Raw genomic sequence first — 18735 nt, 5'->3', positions numbered from 1 at the left:
TGTTAGCTGAAGAGTGTAAGTTCTTTTCTTTCTGTTCAAACATGTTAAATTTTGTAGTCCATCAATTCAACAGTCTCAGAGTTGTTACTGGAGCTAGAAAAGCTTAGATGGCAAGGGGGAAAAAATTAAAAACAAATTTATGTGGGAAGATGAGATAAATCAAGTCGTGAAGTCCAGCATGAATTATCAAAAATCTTTTATTGAAAATGAGTATATTTTTCTATTTCAAGAGGAACCTGTTAATTTTATACCTCCCCACCCCATCCCTTAGCACAACTGTAGCTCAAGCAGTATAATATAAAATAGACTTATTCAGATTAGAAATGTGTTTAACTCTCATCATAAGCACCACAGTCCTTAAACATTTAACTTAAAAATATATATAAATCAGGAAAGCATAAAAGAGTTTGCACTTGACAATAATTAAGGGGAAAAACATATTTATAATTGACAAACTGGAAGCAAAGGGGAGCCAGAAAGTAAAAGGCATGAGTTGGATTTGGCAATCACTGACAGTACTCTGACTGCTTTCATTGACTTTAAATGAGATTTTGCAGTGTTGCCTACAGAATAATTCCATTTTTTTTTCAAAAAACAGGATGTAGGAGGTCCAATGTGATTTAATGTAAGTCAAGCAGAGTGATTTCTTGAATATCTGTACATCAGTTCTATATGACTAAAAGAGAAAACAAAATGAAAAGCATACAACATATACTCAACCTTATGGCTTTTTTCTCACTGGCATCCCTCATTAAGCAAATGCTTAAATTGCTTTCTAGACCTTCCAGAGAGAAGTCATGGGGCATGGTAGCACTTCATTGACATGTGAATCATTTTGCAGTGGCTTATACCGCATGTAGACTTCTTCATTTTGCTTATTCACTTCAGCATGATCCTGTGCGCGTCTCCCCTTTCCTCTCCTTAAGTAATTACCAGATGAGAAAACAAGAAAAACTTCCGTAGGCATTGTGCTGAATGGAATGTCCAAGGCACTGCCATTCCTGAAACAAACGTACCTGAGTGTGCAAAGATCCCACAGGCAAAACATAGCCCAACACAGACAGAATTGTATACGTTGGCTGTAGTGGTTATCAAACATTGAATGGGCTGCCCAGGGAGGTTGTGCAGTCTCCTTTTCTGGAGACATTCAAAACCCACCTGGTCACATTCCTGTGTAACCTCATCTAGGTGTTGCTGTTCTGGCAGGGGAATTGGACTAGATGATCTTTCAAGGTCCCTTCCAATCCCTGACATTCTGTGATTCTGTGATAACACTTTCAGTGACTTCTGTGGACAGAGCTGGTTGAGAAGCTTGTAATAAAATAACCAGGTACATCATAGCACGGCAGATTGGTGATACAGCAAAATTATAAAGAATGGTGAGGTCAAAATAGTCAGAAAGATGTAATAATTTTCCAGTCATTATCAGCTCCTATTAGCTGATAGTTATTTTACTGATATATAAATCCAGCTACATAGGAAACCAAATTGTGTTTCATAATCCATATGCAGTTTGACAAGGTAGGCAGAATTTTAGCAGTAACTTACAGTATTAAAAATGCTTCTGCAAATTTAGTACACTGGATCTCAAATCTCGGCTTCTACTTCAAGTAATTCTGACCTTAACATATCAGAGTTATGGTAATTACTGCATCTCTGTATTGCAAAGACAAACCTGCAGCCTTAAGGAGGAGACATAATAATTCCCACTGACCTAGAATTTGTGATCCCAGAAGTTTCCTGATGGACTATATTCACTTGCTTTAGGGATGCTAGTTCAATGAATGATTCAAAAGGAAGTACTGAACAAACAAATGGCTTTGCAGCTACTTCAGAGAGTGTTCAAGATTACACAGACTCAGTGACTGATTTAGCAAGTTGTGAGGACAATGGTCTCAATATTTAAATAAAGATACTTAATATGAAAGAAATATAGAATCATGTGGTATCTGCCAGTCTGTATATTTTCCTTAATGAGTGCAGAGCCTATAAAAAAGGCTGATTAGTAGAATTTCCCAACAGAAAGATCAGTCTTCTCATCCTGATCCTGAAAAGAAGCTTTGTAAATAGCCTGATTGATCGCCTGTTAAGAATCTTTCTATTTCATCATACATACACTTAGAACCATACACACATACACATTTCAGTTTGGAGAAAACTCTGCTTATGAAGGAAAAAAAAAGTGATGTTGGCCAGGATTATGACACAATTAGACTGTTTATCCAAACCAATACCACTGAGAGGACTGCATGCACCACCACCATATGTTCTTTTGTGACAGCATGGATGTGTAGGTGGGCTATAGGACAGTCCTAAAAAGGGGAGTAATGGGATGCAGACAGAGTAGGGCCAGGTATTACAGATTGCAGGACAGAGTTGATGTTTTAGTATCACTTGCAGTTCAGGTCATGGCATCGCTAAATCATAGGGGTAAACTAGTTACACATGCGAGTGAAGCTGTGTCACCTGGAAGACAAATGGGTGGCTGAGGCCACTGGAGGGCGAGGAGCCCAGCTTCTGTCTTGCTCAGCACCTGAGGCTGTCTTGGCTGCTCACCTCTCCAACTGCTCACCTCTGACCCACAGAAAGAGAGATACTTCAGGTGCACAGGCTGCCTCCTGCATTAAATGCAGCTTTGTTCACATACATGATCAAGAATTTGGGCAGGACTAGAAAATGTACCCCAGATATCTCACCTCCTGTGTGGGTGTACTAATCTCAAGGATGGAGAATCATGATGTTCTTCTGAACCAACAAGCATTTGGGCATTTCATACCAACCTCACCATTTCTCTGTAAGAGGACAGTCATTTTACAGCTGGGTCAATGTCACATCAATACTGAGACATCTAACTAAAAACCACTTATTTTCCTAACACAGTTCAGACTGGATTCTTGGCAAAACTTGTCCATCAGATGTCTTTGTTCTTCAGCTGTTTCAAAATTATCTTGTTGGTTTAGGTCAAATGAAGTGATTCAAGTATTACAAAATGTGTTTTACTTTGATAACAAAAGATAAAAACTGCTAATATCCTTAAGCATTTGTACGTTATCGGTGTGCTGAATGACACAATAATTTCAATTATTCACCAAGAGAAGAGACACTGAGCTCTACTTATACAGATAAATCCATTTTAGTTATTGATAGACTTATGAAAACTGAAGGATGAGTCTTCCTGGAGGACTGGAATAAGAATGACAGCTTTAATACTTCTGGCTTAACCCTCTTCAAAATTTTTCAAGATAATTTTTCAAGCTTTACTGGAAGTTAAATTGTATTTACAAATATTTTTTGCCTTCTGTGGTATGAACTGAATACATAAACAAGGATTATCCTGTAAGCAACAAATATGTTTGAACTCCTAACTGCTATGTTGTAGTATATACTCAGCAAGGCCAGAACCAGACACTGTGCTAGAGGAATTTGTGTCTGTGACAAGAAGCATGAATTACTGAACTGCTATTATGCTGCTGATGTGCCTCTATAAGCATTAAATTCATGGGGCCACTGTAACCATCACAGAACTGGCCTCTGTGTGAGGTTTCCCAATGCCAAATAATAGGAACTCTTCCTTCCTCAGGTCCTGGCACAATTGTAATCATTCATCCCCTCCAATTGTGCCAAAGAAGTTTCAGACAATGAACTGAAAATCAAGAACTGGAATGATCCTCATTATTATCTTTTCAGTCTCAACTATTTTGGAGGAAGATGAAGAGGATCTAGATGTAGGTGATGGGGACCTAAGGCCCCAAGGCAATCAGGGGAGTAATTAGGCCTCCACATGGACCCTTGTAGAGCCCAGCAAACACCCCATGGGCTTTCCAGAGAGCAACTCTGCCACATGAGAGCACCACTGCTGATGGCAGTGGAGGGGGATCCTCCTGTTGAGGGCATTTGCTGTGCATGTCCTGAGCATGGAGAGCAGAGAGGAGAAAAAACAGCTAGTGGCACTTCCCAAGGGACTGTCAGGACTTGCATCCGTCACACACCAGGAAAGAATGTTTGTGGGGCACCTCAAACCCACTGCTGCCCCTGCCTTTGCAGCCTCGAAGTAATCCCAAACGTCATCTTCTCACCTGTCAGACACCAGCAAGGGTGAAGAACATGCTGAAGACCATGGCATAATCTTTTATGGATGTCATTTGGTACCTTTAATGTACAACATAATGTATGACCCTCCCAAATTACACCATTTGCTAGACCATGCAACATTAGAGCCCAATGATATAATGCAGCAGAAAATAAACAAAATAAAATGTGGAGGGCATCAAGGGTGGTATTCATCCGATCTAACTCACATCTTGCTGACCTCAGTTAAATAAGGAAGAATTTAGAAAGAGAAAAGCATTGCAAGATCTGGAAGCAGCGAATCCTTCTATCAGCAAAGTACTGTAACATATATCCTGAAATATATCAGAATGTGACAAATCCATGTGTGTAAAATGGACAATGTCGCTTTTACTTCTCCTTTGTTTTTGTCATGGACACAAATCATCCCCCACAATCCCTTATGTGAACATAATCTCTGTGGAACAAGAAAGCACCAAACTCAATGAGGACTGAGAACCAATTCACGATTTCGAGATTATGGCTCTACCAATAACCCTCAGGTGCAGCAGACTGGAAATGAAACAGAGAGCCTTGAGGGGGCGAGGCAGGAGTTAACTGTTTCACTGGGTGCTGCTAAATAAAAAAAGACCCTCCCAACCCCCATAAAACTTGTTAGCTTTAAATATCTTCTGACACATGAAGATAAATTAGTCCCAGCTAAGAAAAGCCCTCTCAAACTAAACTACAACTGCCTTCCAAATATCCTCTTGGTAATGATTTTTGTGCACTGAAATGTTACATATACTACTTCAATTTCTAAATCTGCATTTCAGATGAAAAAGTGCAAATAAAGTTTGGCAAATTAGATATTAAAGATTTTGCTACTGACTGCAATTTCTGTTACATTAGACAAGCATATTATTTGCCCTAGCAGGCAGAAGAACAATGAATAAAGACTGTTATTATGCCATAAAGGCTGCATTAAGATAACTGTAAAAATAATTGTAGATTCACTACATAAGTGCTATATAAACATTTTCAGATACATTCCTCTTTAATTTGGTTTGCATTGTTACATAAAGAACGGGTCTTAAGCCAAGAAATATGGATTCACAATAGTAAAGTCTTGCAAATTTAGTAGTAGTAGTACTGGCCTGTTAATGCTACATCTATGTTAGCAAATATTTTGGGAACAGATTGAAGTGGCTGCTGCTGAGCTCCTCATACTGCTCTTATGTGTTGTTTAGGCAGTATACTGTGGAGCAGGTGCCAAATCATCTGTGGTGAAAAGTCTTACCTCCACATGTAATTGAAGCTTGCTGATAGGGAAATTTACAGGCTGCACATACAAAGTCTTTGCAGTGGGTGGAGGCCGTGCATGGGAAAATTAAGACCTAAGCAAATTACACACCAAGGGACATTCAGAGTGTTTTCAGAGAAGAGACTGTTGTTTAGTTCCACCTCTAAGGGATTTATTTTTCTTTTGTCCCAAAACTGCTCCGGGAACTGAGTTAGCATGTGATAAGTGGAGACCACCAGTGGACTTGCTTCAAAGATGCGTACTACTTCTCTGCTCTGAATCATTGCTGAAGACACAGGCTTGCAGAGATACCGAACTATTTGAAGCATGTTTATCTTTCTGAACTCTACCATCACTTTTTTTGTTATAACTTCTAAGAGGTTCAGGCCTTGTAGGTAATATTTCTAGAAAAACGTAATGTAATTTTTTTACACATCGCTTGGTTAATTAAGCAGTATAATTTGCAGAAATATGGTGCAGAAGTAGGTTGCTCTTTCTAATGATGTGACTTAGAGACAAAGAAAATATAAGTGGGTGCAAAATACTGCGGAATGTGACCAAGAGATACATCAACAAAAGATTTAAAAGCAAGAGAAACAACTTCACTACAGATACCTACCAGATACATCTGGGTACTTATTCCCTTCTCTGCTCCACATGGATTCCTCTATCATGTGCAGTCCATCCCCAAGCAAACCTGGCTTCCCCACGAGCAGGATTATCACAGACATACCTGCTGCTGACTGTTTGCATCTTCTGCCAGCAGCAGTCAGTTCAAAAGACGAGATGAGCACCTGATTGATTCCAGTAAGAACTGGAAGAGAGTTAAGAAACAGTAAATTCTGTGTGTTTGTGTATGTGTTGTGTGCTTGAGGTTTCGTATCCTCATTTACCTTGGTCATTCTGGCATCTGAGTTGTTGACATTGTACTTGTAATCCCTGGAGCACGTGCCGTACTTGCCTGCTGGTATGGATACGACTGACTCACCTAAAAGAGATAGGAGGAGGGTGGATTTGATTGTACCATTCCAGCAGGTTACAGCAGGGTTCACACCAAGTCTGGCTCCTCAACTGGGCATCAAAGCAACCTCAGCAGGTTATGTGTCTTCACAAGCCCTTCATCTCTTCACAGTTTGTTTTGCTTCTCCCAGAGCAAAAAGCTGTAGTGGTGAGCTGTGGAGTGATTTTCTCAAATCCTGGACAAGTCATCTGCCACATACCAATTTTTCAGAGTAGAGATGTATGGGGCACAAAGGAAACAGGCTTTGAAATAATATGCAAAGACATGCTCAGACTTACAATTTTTCCTCATGGGGAAAATTCCCTACCAGCAACATGCAAGCATTGCTCAGATGACACAGAGGAATAAATTTAAGAAGCTGAAGATGGTTCATTTGCACATCTCTGATTGCAGCTTACATCTGCACTGTTACAGTAATTGATGTGAGAGCAACAGCTGAAACATTAGTACCATTCCTCTCAGGTCAGGAACAGCCCTGAAAAGGAGCCACCAAGCCAAGATGACAGAATCTGTAAAATCTGTGGAAGTTAGTTAGAAGTTTGGCCACTTGTCACCTTTAAAAAATAAGCACAGGCCAACACATTTATTTGTCCCCTGTCTCTGAGCACACTAGAGATTTGGCCTTAGTAGACCTTTTCATGGGCCCAAACCTGCATCAACATACCCATCTTGCTGGGTGGTGGGAGCCAGAGAAATAGGAAGGGTTAAGGACACAAGGGATGCTCAGGTCCATATGGTTTGATGCAACAAACAAAAAATGGCCAGAGGTATGCAGGACTAAGCATGGCACAGTCCTGTGAGGTGGCAGGACTCTATAGGGAGTGCAAGGACACCAGACACCTGCCTACATTGTCCAAAATAAATAGGAAGATTCACAAGCTCTGCTCAGGAAAAAGCAAAAGCAGACACGACAGGTTGAAAGATATGCCTAGCATCAAAGCATATCACAGCTTGAAACCCATCAAGGCTGTTAATACTAAAGGTCAGTGTATTTAATTTGTCATAGGAATGTCTACCTATAAGCTACCTCCTGTGAAACATCAGCAATTATCTTTCATGTTTAAACAACTTTGCACAGTGTTTTACACAACATGGTGTGTATCACCACTCAAGTTTAAATGGGACTGTTGCAATCAACCACTATAATAAGTATGTACTGCAAAGTAAGAATTTCCTCACCAGAGCTTCTATAGCAGCAGCAGATGCATAACTCTTTCATGTTTTATACCAGAACTAATATGAAGTTTTCTGAAAAGGAGAAACTGTGCACTGACAGAAGATTAGGACTCTGCTTCCTCCACTTCATCAGTACTTAAATACAACAGATTTAGATAATTAGATTATTTTTGGTGTGTCAATATGAGAACAGCTGTCCCTAGTTAACTTCTTGCTATGTGCCAGCATGGTTTTATGTTCCCTTTATCATGTGTGTGTGTGCTTAGTGATACTTTTTCTAGGGACACATTAAACACCAGTGATACCTTGTCCATACTACATTCACAGGAAAAGATTAAAAAGGGGCTGGCAGATCCAGGAGGTTACTGAAAACTAGAAAGAAGAGTTAGTTCTGTGTAATAGCAGGCTGTTACACAGCACAGTGACAAAAAACGCCAATTGGATGTAGCATAGTCACTCCCTGACAAGTTGCAGGAAGACATCAGTTTGTAAAGAGCCTATTTTCCAGTGAGGGTTACATATTTTGGTGACCTTATGCCACTAAAGAGAGTTATATTCCTGCCAAATCAGTTTTTCAGGCCAATTCATCACGTGGCATCACCAGCATTTGTGTAAGAACCACCATAAGACAGCTTGACCCATTTGGGAAAGAAGATGTCAAGGCCAGCAGCCTGGCCAGCCCTCACCAAGAGGTGCCGGGCAGAAGTTACACAGCTGATTTGAGTTTTAGAAACCAAAGGGGGCCTATGGAAAACTAACTCTGTAATCCTATCACTTTACATGCTCATTTAGAAAAAAGTTTCTTATTATCAGAACGGTACAGGGTTCACTTAAGCAATGACTTTAATGAAAGCCTCCTCCACACAGCTGCTAACGTTAGATTTGCTGGTGTCCATGCTTTGCACTTAGTGTAACATTGATTTTGCATAGTATTCTTGTTTTTACAGAACTGTCCTGGGAGAGTTTTGGACAAATATCTTTTTATGAAAATGCTCACTTGCCATAATCCAATATTTTTCATCAAAACATCCTATATTTGAAATCTTGGAATATTTTTTGCCTTGGCAAAATAGTTTTCTGCGCAAAAACCCCTTGTTGATGTCACACAGCCCTTGTGCTCCATTTCATAAAGTGATCAACACCAGGTCCTTCAGATAAACAATCCTGGATAGAAAAATACATTTTAGTTTTTGGACAAGATGTGTTTACATAATTGGTTTTCTCATGCTAGTCTAAAGACGTACATTTTTTTCTGCCAAACAGGGTTTGCTTTTGTCTGACAAAAACACGCCACAGTCAAATATTTAAAATGATTAGTGGAATTGCAAGGGCAGGAATTTAAGTGGCATTAACAAAACCACCAAACATCTTAAGCCTCCCCCTCTTTTCCCTACCCTAGAAACCCACAAACCAAAGGCAACTCCAGCTTATTACTCAAGACTGAAAACTACGATTGCCTCAAACATTCATAACTAATATTTACACAGGTTACAAAATACAGAGAGACTCAAATAAAATGTTGCATTTAGTCTACTACCACTGTAACAAACAAAGAAGAAAAGAAAACCAACAGAAGTAGCAGTCAATACAAGAAAGGAATTTTGTACAGAAGTAACAGTTAAAATTTCATACATTCTAAACCTCATGTTTTCCTTTCAGTTAATTTTCCATATCTCTACTGTACCAGAGGTAGTCTTTTGATAGAAGTTTTTTCTCTTTTAATAGCGAATAAACGTTTATGAAGTAATTTACATTAAAAATTACATACATTATGAAGTAGAGAAGTATTTTGACACTTTTCTACAGACATAACCATGTGCTACTACTACAAAAGAATTGGTCCAATAATTTTTAGGAAGAAACAGACTGAATATATAGACTTTGATCATTCGCAGAGGTGATACTTTAACAGCAGGATCATTAAATCTACTCCAGTTATCTTGCTCTACAATCCAAGCAGATGCAAGACAAACTCAGTATTTTGTGAAGGGCAGCTAAGTCTGGGATTTACTCTTTATTTTTTCCTTCAGATGACTCTCAAATGACTTCAAATTACTTCACGTACTTTCAACTTGCCAGCCAATCTCCTCCAAGGTGAGCAGCTCACCCAGCTTTTGGTGGAGGTGGTAGATTGATCCCAGCAAACCACCAAACACCCTCACAAGTTGCTCACTCACTTGCCTGTCCTTCAGAACGGAGAGAAAACAGATGAAAGGTGAGAAGACTTGTGGATGGAGATAAGGACAGTTTAACAGGGAAAGCAAAATCTTTGTGTGCAAGCAAAGCAGAAACAGGAATTCATTCATGACTTCCCATCAGCAGGCAGGTGTGTCCAGCCACCTCCTGGCAAGGGGTGGGTGAGGGCAGACTAGGAAGCAGAAAACCTTCACACTGTGCGAACACCTTTCAGCAAGAGCTGAAAGACTGATATGGTATCAACACTGTTTTAGGCACAAACCCAAAACAGCACTGTAGGGCTGCTATGAAGAATGCTACCTCCATCCCAGTAAGATTCAGTGTGGCAGAAGAACTGGCTGCTTGTCCTGATCCCTCTCTCCAGTAAAGAGAAAATACACCAGACAACACAAGACTCAAGCAGGCTACTGGAAAAGCAGAACAAAAGATTGCTATGGGGAAAATGCTACAACAGGTGTTTCAAACTCATGTTCACCAGGGGCCACGTCAGCCTCGCAGTTGCCTTCAAAGGGCCGAACGCAATTTTAGGACTATACTCCTATATTTATACAGTCCTATACAGTAGCCTCCGGTGAAAATGAGTTTGACACTCCTGCACTACAACATTACAGCATTTGCAGCTTTGTTTCTTCAGTTTCTTTGCAAACATACCTTTCTTCCTAAATGTACTGTATCTGTTATGTCATAAATCCCAAACCCTGAACAAAGACTGAATATTCAACACATTAAATTTACATCATCCTATCATAGACTGCCCTTGTTCTATACATTTAAATTGTGATTTGTGAGGCCTAGTCAGTAGAAACAAGCAAGTTTAGAAGGAGTTCCCTTCTAGCTTTTAACAACGCTGAGGATTATCTTGCAGTCAAATGGCATGGGTGATTAGTGCTGCATTAATTTTAATCCTCTCCTAATGTTCTGATAAATTATTGCCTTTGCCTTAACTTTAGAAGACAGTTTTCAGAACCAGTTCAATTAAACCCTTAGATCTTTTTTCAAGGTTCAGAATAGCTTTTTAAATATGCAAAAATATCAGCTAAGCTGAGACCTATCACTTCAATGCCTGCAAGTTCTTACGTCTTCTCCTAATTCATTTTAGGCTTTAATTTACCATGAATATCCAAGGTTTATTTATATTTACAGGGTACATATTGTACTCACAGGCATGAAAAACATAATTTGTCTCATCTAATGAGTCATCATTAGCTTTTGTTTTTACCCTTCCATAAGCCAAATATTTTTAATGTGTTCAACTGGAGTTATTTTTACCCAACAATTTATATAATTCTTTTTAATAAGACCAAGTCATATGTCAGCCTATCACTATTACTGTAACTTATTTTCAGATAAAAGAAAAATGAAAAAGCCTAGATAAAGGAAACATTGCAGGAAGAAAAAAACAGTTCTCCCTACAAATAAGGGCAAACATGACCAAAACTTTTGGATTATTTTCAACTTATTTTTTTAAATGCTCACAAAACTTTCAGAAATACGCTTTTTCTCTCTCCTCCAGAATTTCAATATCACTTTAAATAATCTGGAAGTCTAAAGAGAGTTAAAACATGTTTGACATAAGAGACAGCTCTCCATTACAGCAAATAACCCACACCCTCAAATCCCTTCAAAAGACTTTCACCATATACCATGAGGTGTGAAAACACACACGCGTGGAGTCTTCCTTGGCAAAAAAGTTCCTGTTGATTGTTCGGAAGATGCCACTTTAGGCTGATTTTTATGAAACTCAGATCCTAGCTAAGGTATGAAGTATGAAAGAAAAGTAAAATACCTCTTCATCTCTGTAACAGTCCTCCAACAATGACAACATGCCCAGTTTGGAAGCATTAGTCAATGAGGAAACTCTTAAGTGATTAACACTTAAATTCCTCAAAATAGTAAATTATGGAGCAGAACAAAGACAGATCACAGACTTCAACACATCCAAAACAGATCATCCACATGTATTTAAGGTAAAGGAAACTATTTCTACTGTTCATTCAGTCAACCTTCACCCTTCCCTACTTAACTAGTAAATCTATTTTTGAACTCTGAGAAGACAGACTTTTAAATAAACAGGAAGTTCTTCCTTTAACCATTAGAGGACAGTTAAAAACCTGGAGTCATGAAATAATGGGGAAACTAAAGTTTCTTCAACCTGCTTAAAACATTATTTGAAAGCAGAACTGTGACTGACAGATTAATACAGAAAAATACCACCTTGCATTATGTCAAATTACCACACAATTGCTTACCTGATCTGGTATCTTACTGTTCATACAGCTGGTTGCCCTCTGCCAGAGGATTAGCTACAACACATTCCTGTCTTTCAGAGTATGTGGTTAACAAACTCTTTACATTCCATAGGAGAACAAACAAACAAACAGAAAAGTTGTTTTTACCATTAAAATCTGTTTTCCAGAAGTACTCACCAAGCTGAAATAAACACTTCATTCTTCATTTTCAAAATAAAACTCAGGACAGTAGGCCTGAGTTGTGGGAGGAGGAGAAAACACAAGGAAACCAAAACTTACTACCTGTAGAACATGCCAGTCTAGTGGAGGCCTTCCTGTTACTTTAAGAATAACTTGGTTTGGAGAAAAACTTGAATCACTCAGTACAGAGAACCATTCACGACACATGATGCAAGATGTAGGGAAAGTCAGCCTGAATCTTTAGGTAAACTAGCAGGTGAGGATGAACTTGAGTTCTCATGGACTCTTAGAGAGATGAGAGAGCAACAACTTGTGGGGCCAGAGCTACCAAGAATTACCAGTACTCCTTCAGGTGACAAGGAATTATATATTTCTAAGTGTAAAAATATAAATCCTTATCTGTCGTTTACACTAGAAGATGTTATCTTTAAAGAGAGTTCTTCTGTGATGTCTAAATCTCTGCGAAGAGCTTTGTGCCCAGGGATACCATCACCGTGGACCACTTAATTTACTTCTGTGACAGAAATAAACTATTATATTTGACTGAAAAGTGCTGATTTGAGGTGCTCTGGAGTTTATGTGCTTCTCAGAATGTGTCTGAGGCTTCAACCAGTCATGGTGATGGGCAGCTACAAGCCTCAGTGCATAACTGTAAGAAGGGACTTGGCTGAAGTCTTGCAGTCTGACTGTGATGCCAGTCAGATGGTGAAATGGCAGTAGCTGAATTCCTCTTCATAATCGAACAGAATACAAAGAGCAGGAAGAAGAAATTGTCTTTCCATGGGTATTGCAAGGAAAAATTTTCCAGCCTCGCAAGACAGACAGAAGACCACTCACTGTAAGGATGTACAGGTGGACTCCAAAAAGAACCTACTTATTATGCGTCCTGAATTTAAATGTTCATCTTGCAATTTTTGTAGTCTGCTTTTATTAATCTATCAATACATAAAGAAAAATGTGTGTAGGACAAGTATTCTACTAATCTCATTAGACTGTTTCTGACTACGACAAATTCCTGATTTCAAGATGGAGCAAAATGTAATACTTTCCTCTGGTGTTAAGACTACTGTACAATCCTTTTCCAGGGCAAGCAATGAAACCATATATGCATTTGTTTTATCCTCCTCAGAGTTTATTTTGCATGTAATTTTACACAGTTTATACTTCACATCATACATTTATTCCTCCTCTTGAAAAAGAGGTTTGACACAGACACTTGCCTTGCATTACATTTTGAAACCTGGAACTAGTGCCAATAAAAAAACAAACCACCCTATAAAACATATTAGATCAATACAATGTAAATATAACATATATTAGAATTTGTTCATTATTTCACTACAAGTAAAGCAATCTGGGAAAAAAAAAAAAAAAAAAAAAAGATAATTTCCAGTTGCTAAAACAAGTCTGTGTATTTTCTTTAAAGTCTTAGTTTAATGGGAATGCTTTTATTAGCCCACTACTAAACAATGATCAAACTGGTGTAGAGGTGTAGAGGAAAATGAAGCATGATCCTAAACAGTATTATGGTACTTAACTGCAATATAATGTTTTCTGTCACACGGAATATAGTAGACTGGAGATGGTCATAAAGTCCCTTCCATGTGAACTCTGCAAAAGACTGTTTTCCATCATGCCACATCATTCCATCAAATCCTTTATTTTGCTTAAGAAGTAAGCCACAAGTAAGCATTCCGAGAACCATGAAAAGATTTTCAGTGTTGGCACAACTAATCAGTGATTTACACAATGGTTCACATAGGAAACTGAGTAAAATTATGACTTGGAAATGGTCACGGACATCTTCCTCTTTGGCTACTTTAAAAGTTAGAAAATTCAGATTTGTACAAAAGACATTCATTTCAGAACCAATTCAAATATGTTTTTAAATAAATGGAACAAAATAAAGCATGTCTCGTTAATTTGGTATTAATTTTCCAGAATACTCTGCAATACATTTTCAAATATACAAAATCTTACTCTTTACAAAAAAGTTATAGCTCATGAAAGAACTCACTTGAATAATCTTAGCAGCACGCCAGTAATTAACTATCTTGATTTTATCAAAAAAACACCTTAGTTTGATCACTGTATTTGAGACTGCTTCTTCATGAGAAGCAATGTTTCAAAAGTTATAAAAGTGCAAGAACATCATCATGTTCCAAGCTGAAAGGCAGCTTCTAAAAATAGTGATATTAGCATTGCAACATCCTGACATTAGTGAAATAAATGCAATGGGAAGAACTACATTTTAGGTACATCTTCCTGTATGGTATCATTGCAGTAAGAACAAACCACTTCTCACTGAACATTTTAGACATCTAAATAAAATAGTTGTGTCATTTTTTTTCAGCTGTAATGAGTGAGATGCACAGACTAAGTGATTTGATTGGGAAGAAATAAGCAATACACACAATAGCATCAGCAGTTCACCAGTCAATCGGCCTGCTCATTTTGATGTTCAGCTTTTTTGTGTAATTTTAATTATATAAAAATGGCAAAGTACAATAGTCTCAGAGGACCTTCTCATCCATTTGTATAAATATTTCTAATTCCATGTTGGACTTTAGTGAAGAAGAGGAGCCTCAAATTAGGTCCCACAAACCATTAATGCTGCCTTTTAGCCAAAAACTCGTGTTTTATTTAAGCAAACTACTTACTTTTAGTAAGAAGCATTAATACATAATGAACGTTTTAATTCACTATCAAAAAAGAGGATTACTAGAAATTACAAACTTTAAAGCAGGGTCACTCTTGTTATTCCTGACAAAATTCTGTAAACAACAATTCGAGAATACCTGCTGCGTTGCAATATCTTAAGTGTAATTTTGTACTACTAGAACTACAAAACAAACATTTTGCTTTCTGTCTCTTTTGCAAAATTTCCTCAAAAGAGGTTCTAGCAAGTCACGAGCTCTGCAATTATATATTAATATTAAAATTAACCTTACATTTTAAACACCTAATATTACTATACTCAGATTCAGAAAGCTTCCTTAGATCAAGTTTTGTTATGCTTAGTACTAGGAACAACGTATCAGTGCTTCTTCTACGACTTGCTTCTTCAGAGAGAACTTCATTTTTGGATATCCACATTGTAAAGCACAATAGCCACTCTGCTTGGAATGTACACCTAGTAAAAACATGACAAGAACAAAAATAGCTGAAAAAAACATCAACCTCACAATTTCTAAATAATAGTATGAGAAAGAATACACATGAAATATTTTAATTGTTAACAATTTGTAATTTGTGCAATGCTGTTGGTCATATTAATCCCATTTGAAGAGTGATTATCAGCTCTTTAGTCCCCAGCACTTGATTTATGCAAGATACATAAAAGTTTAAAAGACAGCTGCATTGCAATCGCTCTCTCTCTTTTTCTTTTTTTTTTTCTTTCTTTTTTTAATCCTACATCAATAGATCTTCAAGTGGGTACCAGTAGAGGGCATCATCTGACTTACAATGTCCATTTTCAAAAACCTGCGGACATCTAGGCCAACAGACTGTACAATGATAAATTACAAAGTTTCACAACACCCTTCTGCTGTGAATTAAAGTTGCCTCAAGGTCTGTGATGTCATTTCATACAGGTAAGTACCAACAATATGACACAGCAATGTATTCTTCCCACTCTTGGCATCTGTGGAGTTTCAATGTCTGAGCAATAAAACTCAGTCTCAAAATTAGACAGACTCAAAATTAACCATTAAATTACTGCATTTTTCTGGGCCTTTATTGCGGAATACCATGAAAAAATCAAACTTATATAATCAAAAGACTCCTCATAGGGCACAAAAGAACTTGCAGTGATATATTTTACATGACATTACTTCCAAACAGAGCTGAGTCACAACCTGAAAACAAGACAGATATGTACTACATACCAATTACATTGATATATGGTATTCCATCAATTGTCAAGTGTATGAATGTGTGTTGAAAAAGTCAATAAAAATGCAAATAAAAGGTAACATAAGATTGAAGATTATCGGCTTCATTCTGACAACATCCTCTTTTAGGCTATCCTCCATCCTTGTGGAATGTCTAATATGCTGCAATTTTAACTACATTATCTGCTAACTAGAGCCTCATGACATGAAATGCTTTCATAGTTTTCAAAATGGAATAAAGCAATAAAGCAAAAAGCTTTACGAAAAGAAGGAAAAGGAGACGAACAGCTGATCTTCATTGAACCAGATGGAGCTATGTCCAATACTTCTTCAAAGACAGCAAACATAATGATTTCCACTGAGGTTTCAGTGATAAATAGCTTCTACAAATCTGTGCAGGAGTGGAAATACTTAATGAAGTCAACTAGCTCAGAATGTACAGGTAAAATAGAGGTTTTAAAATTGTGTATGGAGAAATTCAGTGTTCTGAGTTTGTTTGATGAGGTGAGAAGGGAGAAAGAAACACAAAACTAATTTTTCTAAGAAAGAATGTGCAGAAGTTACTTCAGTGAAAGGAACAAAAATTACCATTACTACAGGACACAACAATTCTCAATTATATTCTGGTCAATAATATGTCAGGTCCTAGGAGGAGTTAATTAGCTCAGTTCCTTTAAAGTCAATTTACATCAGCTCAGAATCTAAGAGTAATGTGGAAGCATCCCAATTAATTGCCAATCATAATTTAAAAACTGGCTTTAAGCACAATTTAAGAACTTGGGCAAATTACTGTATTTAGGCTGATGAGAGAGATGTTTTCTGTTTGCCACAAGGAGGTACAACGGCCAGCTTCTTACTATAGTACACATTTTTTCCCTATCTGGGCAAATTAACCATGTGTTTTAGTGTTTTTTTGTCTTGGTGAGCTTCTTGGTAAATCATAGAAATGCCAAATACGGCATTATCTCCTAATCTTATCAATTTATTTCACAGGTCAGTGTAACCACCTTTAAAGCAAGAAGTAAAAAAAAAAAAAAAAGGCATGAACAATGAATTAATATTATTTATTATCTTATTAATTAGTAAATAGAGATATTAATTATTTATTCCACTGCCTAGATTTTCTCACCTCCATTCCTTCCTCTTCTGACATCCTGAACCAAAGAATCATAGAATAATTTGGGTTGGAATGGACCTTAAAGATCATCACATTCCAGCCCCCCTGCCTTAGGCAGGGACACCTTCCACTAGACCAGGCTGCTCAAAGCCCCATCTTCTCTGGGTAGACTGTTCCAGTGTTTTACCATGCTCACAGTGAAGAATTTCTTCGTTATATCTAAGCTAAATTTCCCCCCTTTCAGTTTAAAGCCATTACCCTTTGTCCTCTTATCACTACATGCCCTTGTAAAAAATCCCTCTCCAGCTTTCTTGTAGGCCTCCTTTAGGTATTGGAAGACTGCTATAGGGTCTCCATGGAGCCTTCTCTTTTCCAGACTTAACCACCCCGACTCTCTCAGTCTGTCTTCATAGGAGAAGTATTCCAGACCTCTGATCATCTTGGTGGCCTCCTCTGGACCTGATTCAACAGGTCCCTGTCCTTCTTATGTTTGCTGTCCCAGAGTTGGACGTGGTACTACATTTAGGGTCTCACCAGAGCAGAGAGGTGAGAATCACCTCCCTTGACCTGTGGGTCATGCTTGTTGTGATGCAGCCCAGGATAAGGTTGGCCTTCTGGGCTACAAGCGCACATTACCAGCTTACGTTGAGCTTCTCATCAACCAGCACCTCCAATTCTCTCCTCAGGTCTGCTCTCAATACATAAAAATATGGATAATCCTTAGCTAAACGCTAATTAATTAGTAAAATTATGTATATTTTAATTGGTATTTCTATTTATTTTAGATTAAGAACTCTGCTTGCATACATTTTAATCCATTGTTGTGATTCATATCAAAACACATACATACAGCACTTAATATTCTAGAAATAAATGTGCAATAGCATACAATAAAAGGCTTACATCCCATACACTGAAACAGACGTGTTTCTACTGTATTAGTCAGTTCTATCTTCCTTAAATACTGAAAAAAATGGCACACGCAGTTCTTTTCGCATTTCCTAGGTAAATACCATGGATATTACCTCCCTCCCCCCTTTTTTCTGTCTTTAAGTTATAGTTATTTAGGTCTAAATTATTAAAAAAAAAATCTAAAAAAATTCCAACACACTGAAATACATTAATGAAGACATCTGTTCTGACACATTATGATATAAATCCATGACAAACTGCATTCCATTCCACCTAGATTCCAGCATAACCCCAGTCCTTTTCAGTTGGGCTGCTACTCAGCAATTTGGTTTCTAATCTTTACTGACGCATGAGATTCCTCTGCAGAATTTTTCTTCATTAATTTTTATGAAGTTTCTGTTGGCTAAATCTTCAAATTTATCGAGATGTGTCTGGAGTGGACCTCTAACAGTCAATTTATCACTCACTCTAATTCAGTGTCATCTACAAATCTGCTGAGGGTATGCTCTATCTCACCATTCCAGTCACTGCTGAAGAGTCCATAACAGTATCAGCCCCAGCAGCAATTCCTATAGGACACTCTCCTTGATACCAGCTGACAGCTGGACACTGAGCCTGTGATTACTAGAACTGCAGGAGCC

At 37.9% G+C, this 18735-nt stretch overlaps 1 protein-coding gene across 3 annotated transcripts in view; it reads right to left on the bottom strand.

The window, feature by feature from the left end:
• Window positions 1-13288: 13288 nt before the first annotated feature.
• The window catches only part of GBE1 (1,4-alpha-glucan branching enzyme 1), a 161045-nt gene continuing 155598 nt past the window's right edge, over window positions 13289-18735 (bottom strand). For all 3 annotated transcript variants that reach the window (XM_082055387.1, XM_082055388.1, XM_082055389.1), the window contains one exon: window positions 13289-15305. In XM_082055387.1, coding sequence (XP_081911513.1) covers window positions 15249-15305 — 57 coding nt within the window. In that variant the 3' untranslated portion in view covers window positions 13289-15248. The remainder of the gene's footprint in view (window positions 15306-18735) is intronic.

Source organism: Streptopelia decaocto, assembly GCF_964273445.1.
Source record: "Streptopelia decaocto genome assembly, chromosome: 1".
NCBI lineage: Eukaryota > Metazoa > Chordata > Aves > Columbiformes > Columbidae > Streptopelia > Streptopelia decaocto.
Note: the sequence above shows the minus strand (reverse complement) of the source record. Positions and strands in the feature narration are given on the sequence as shown.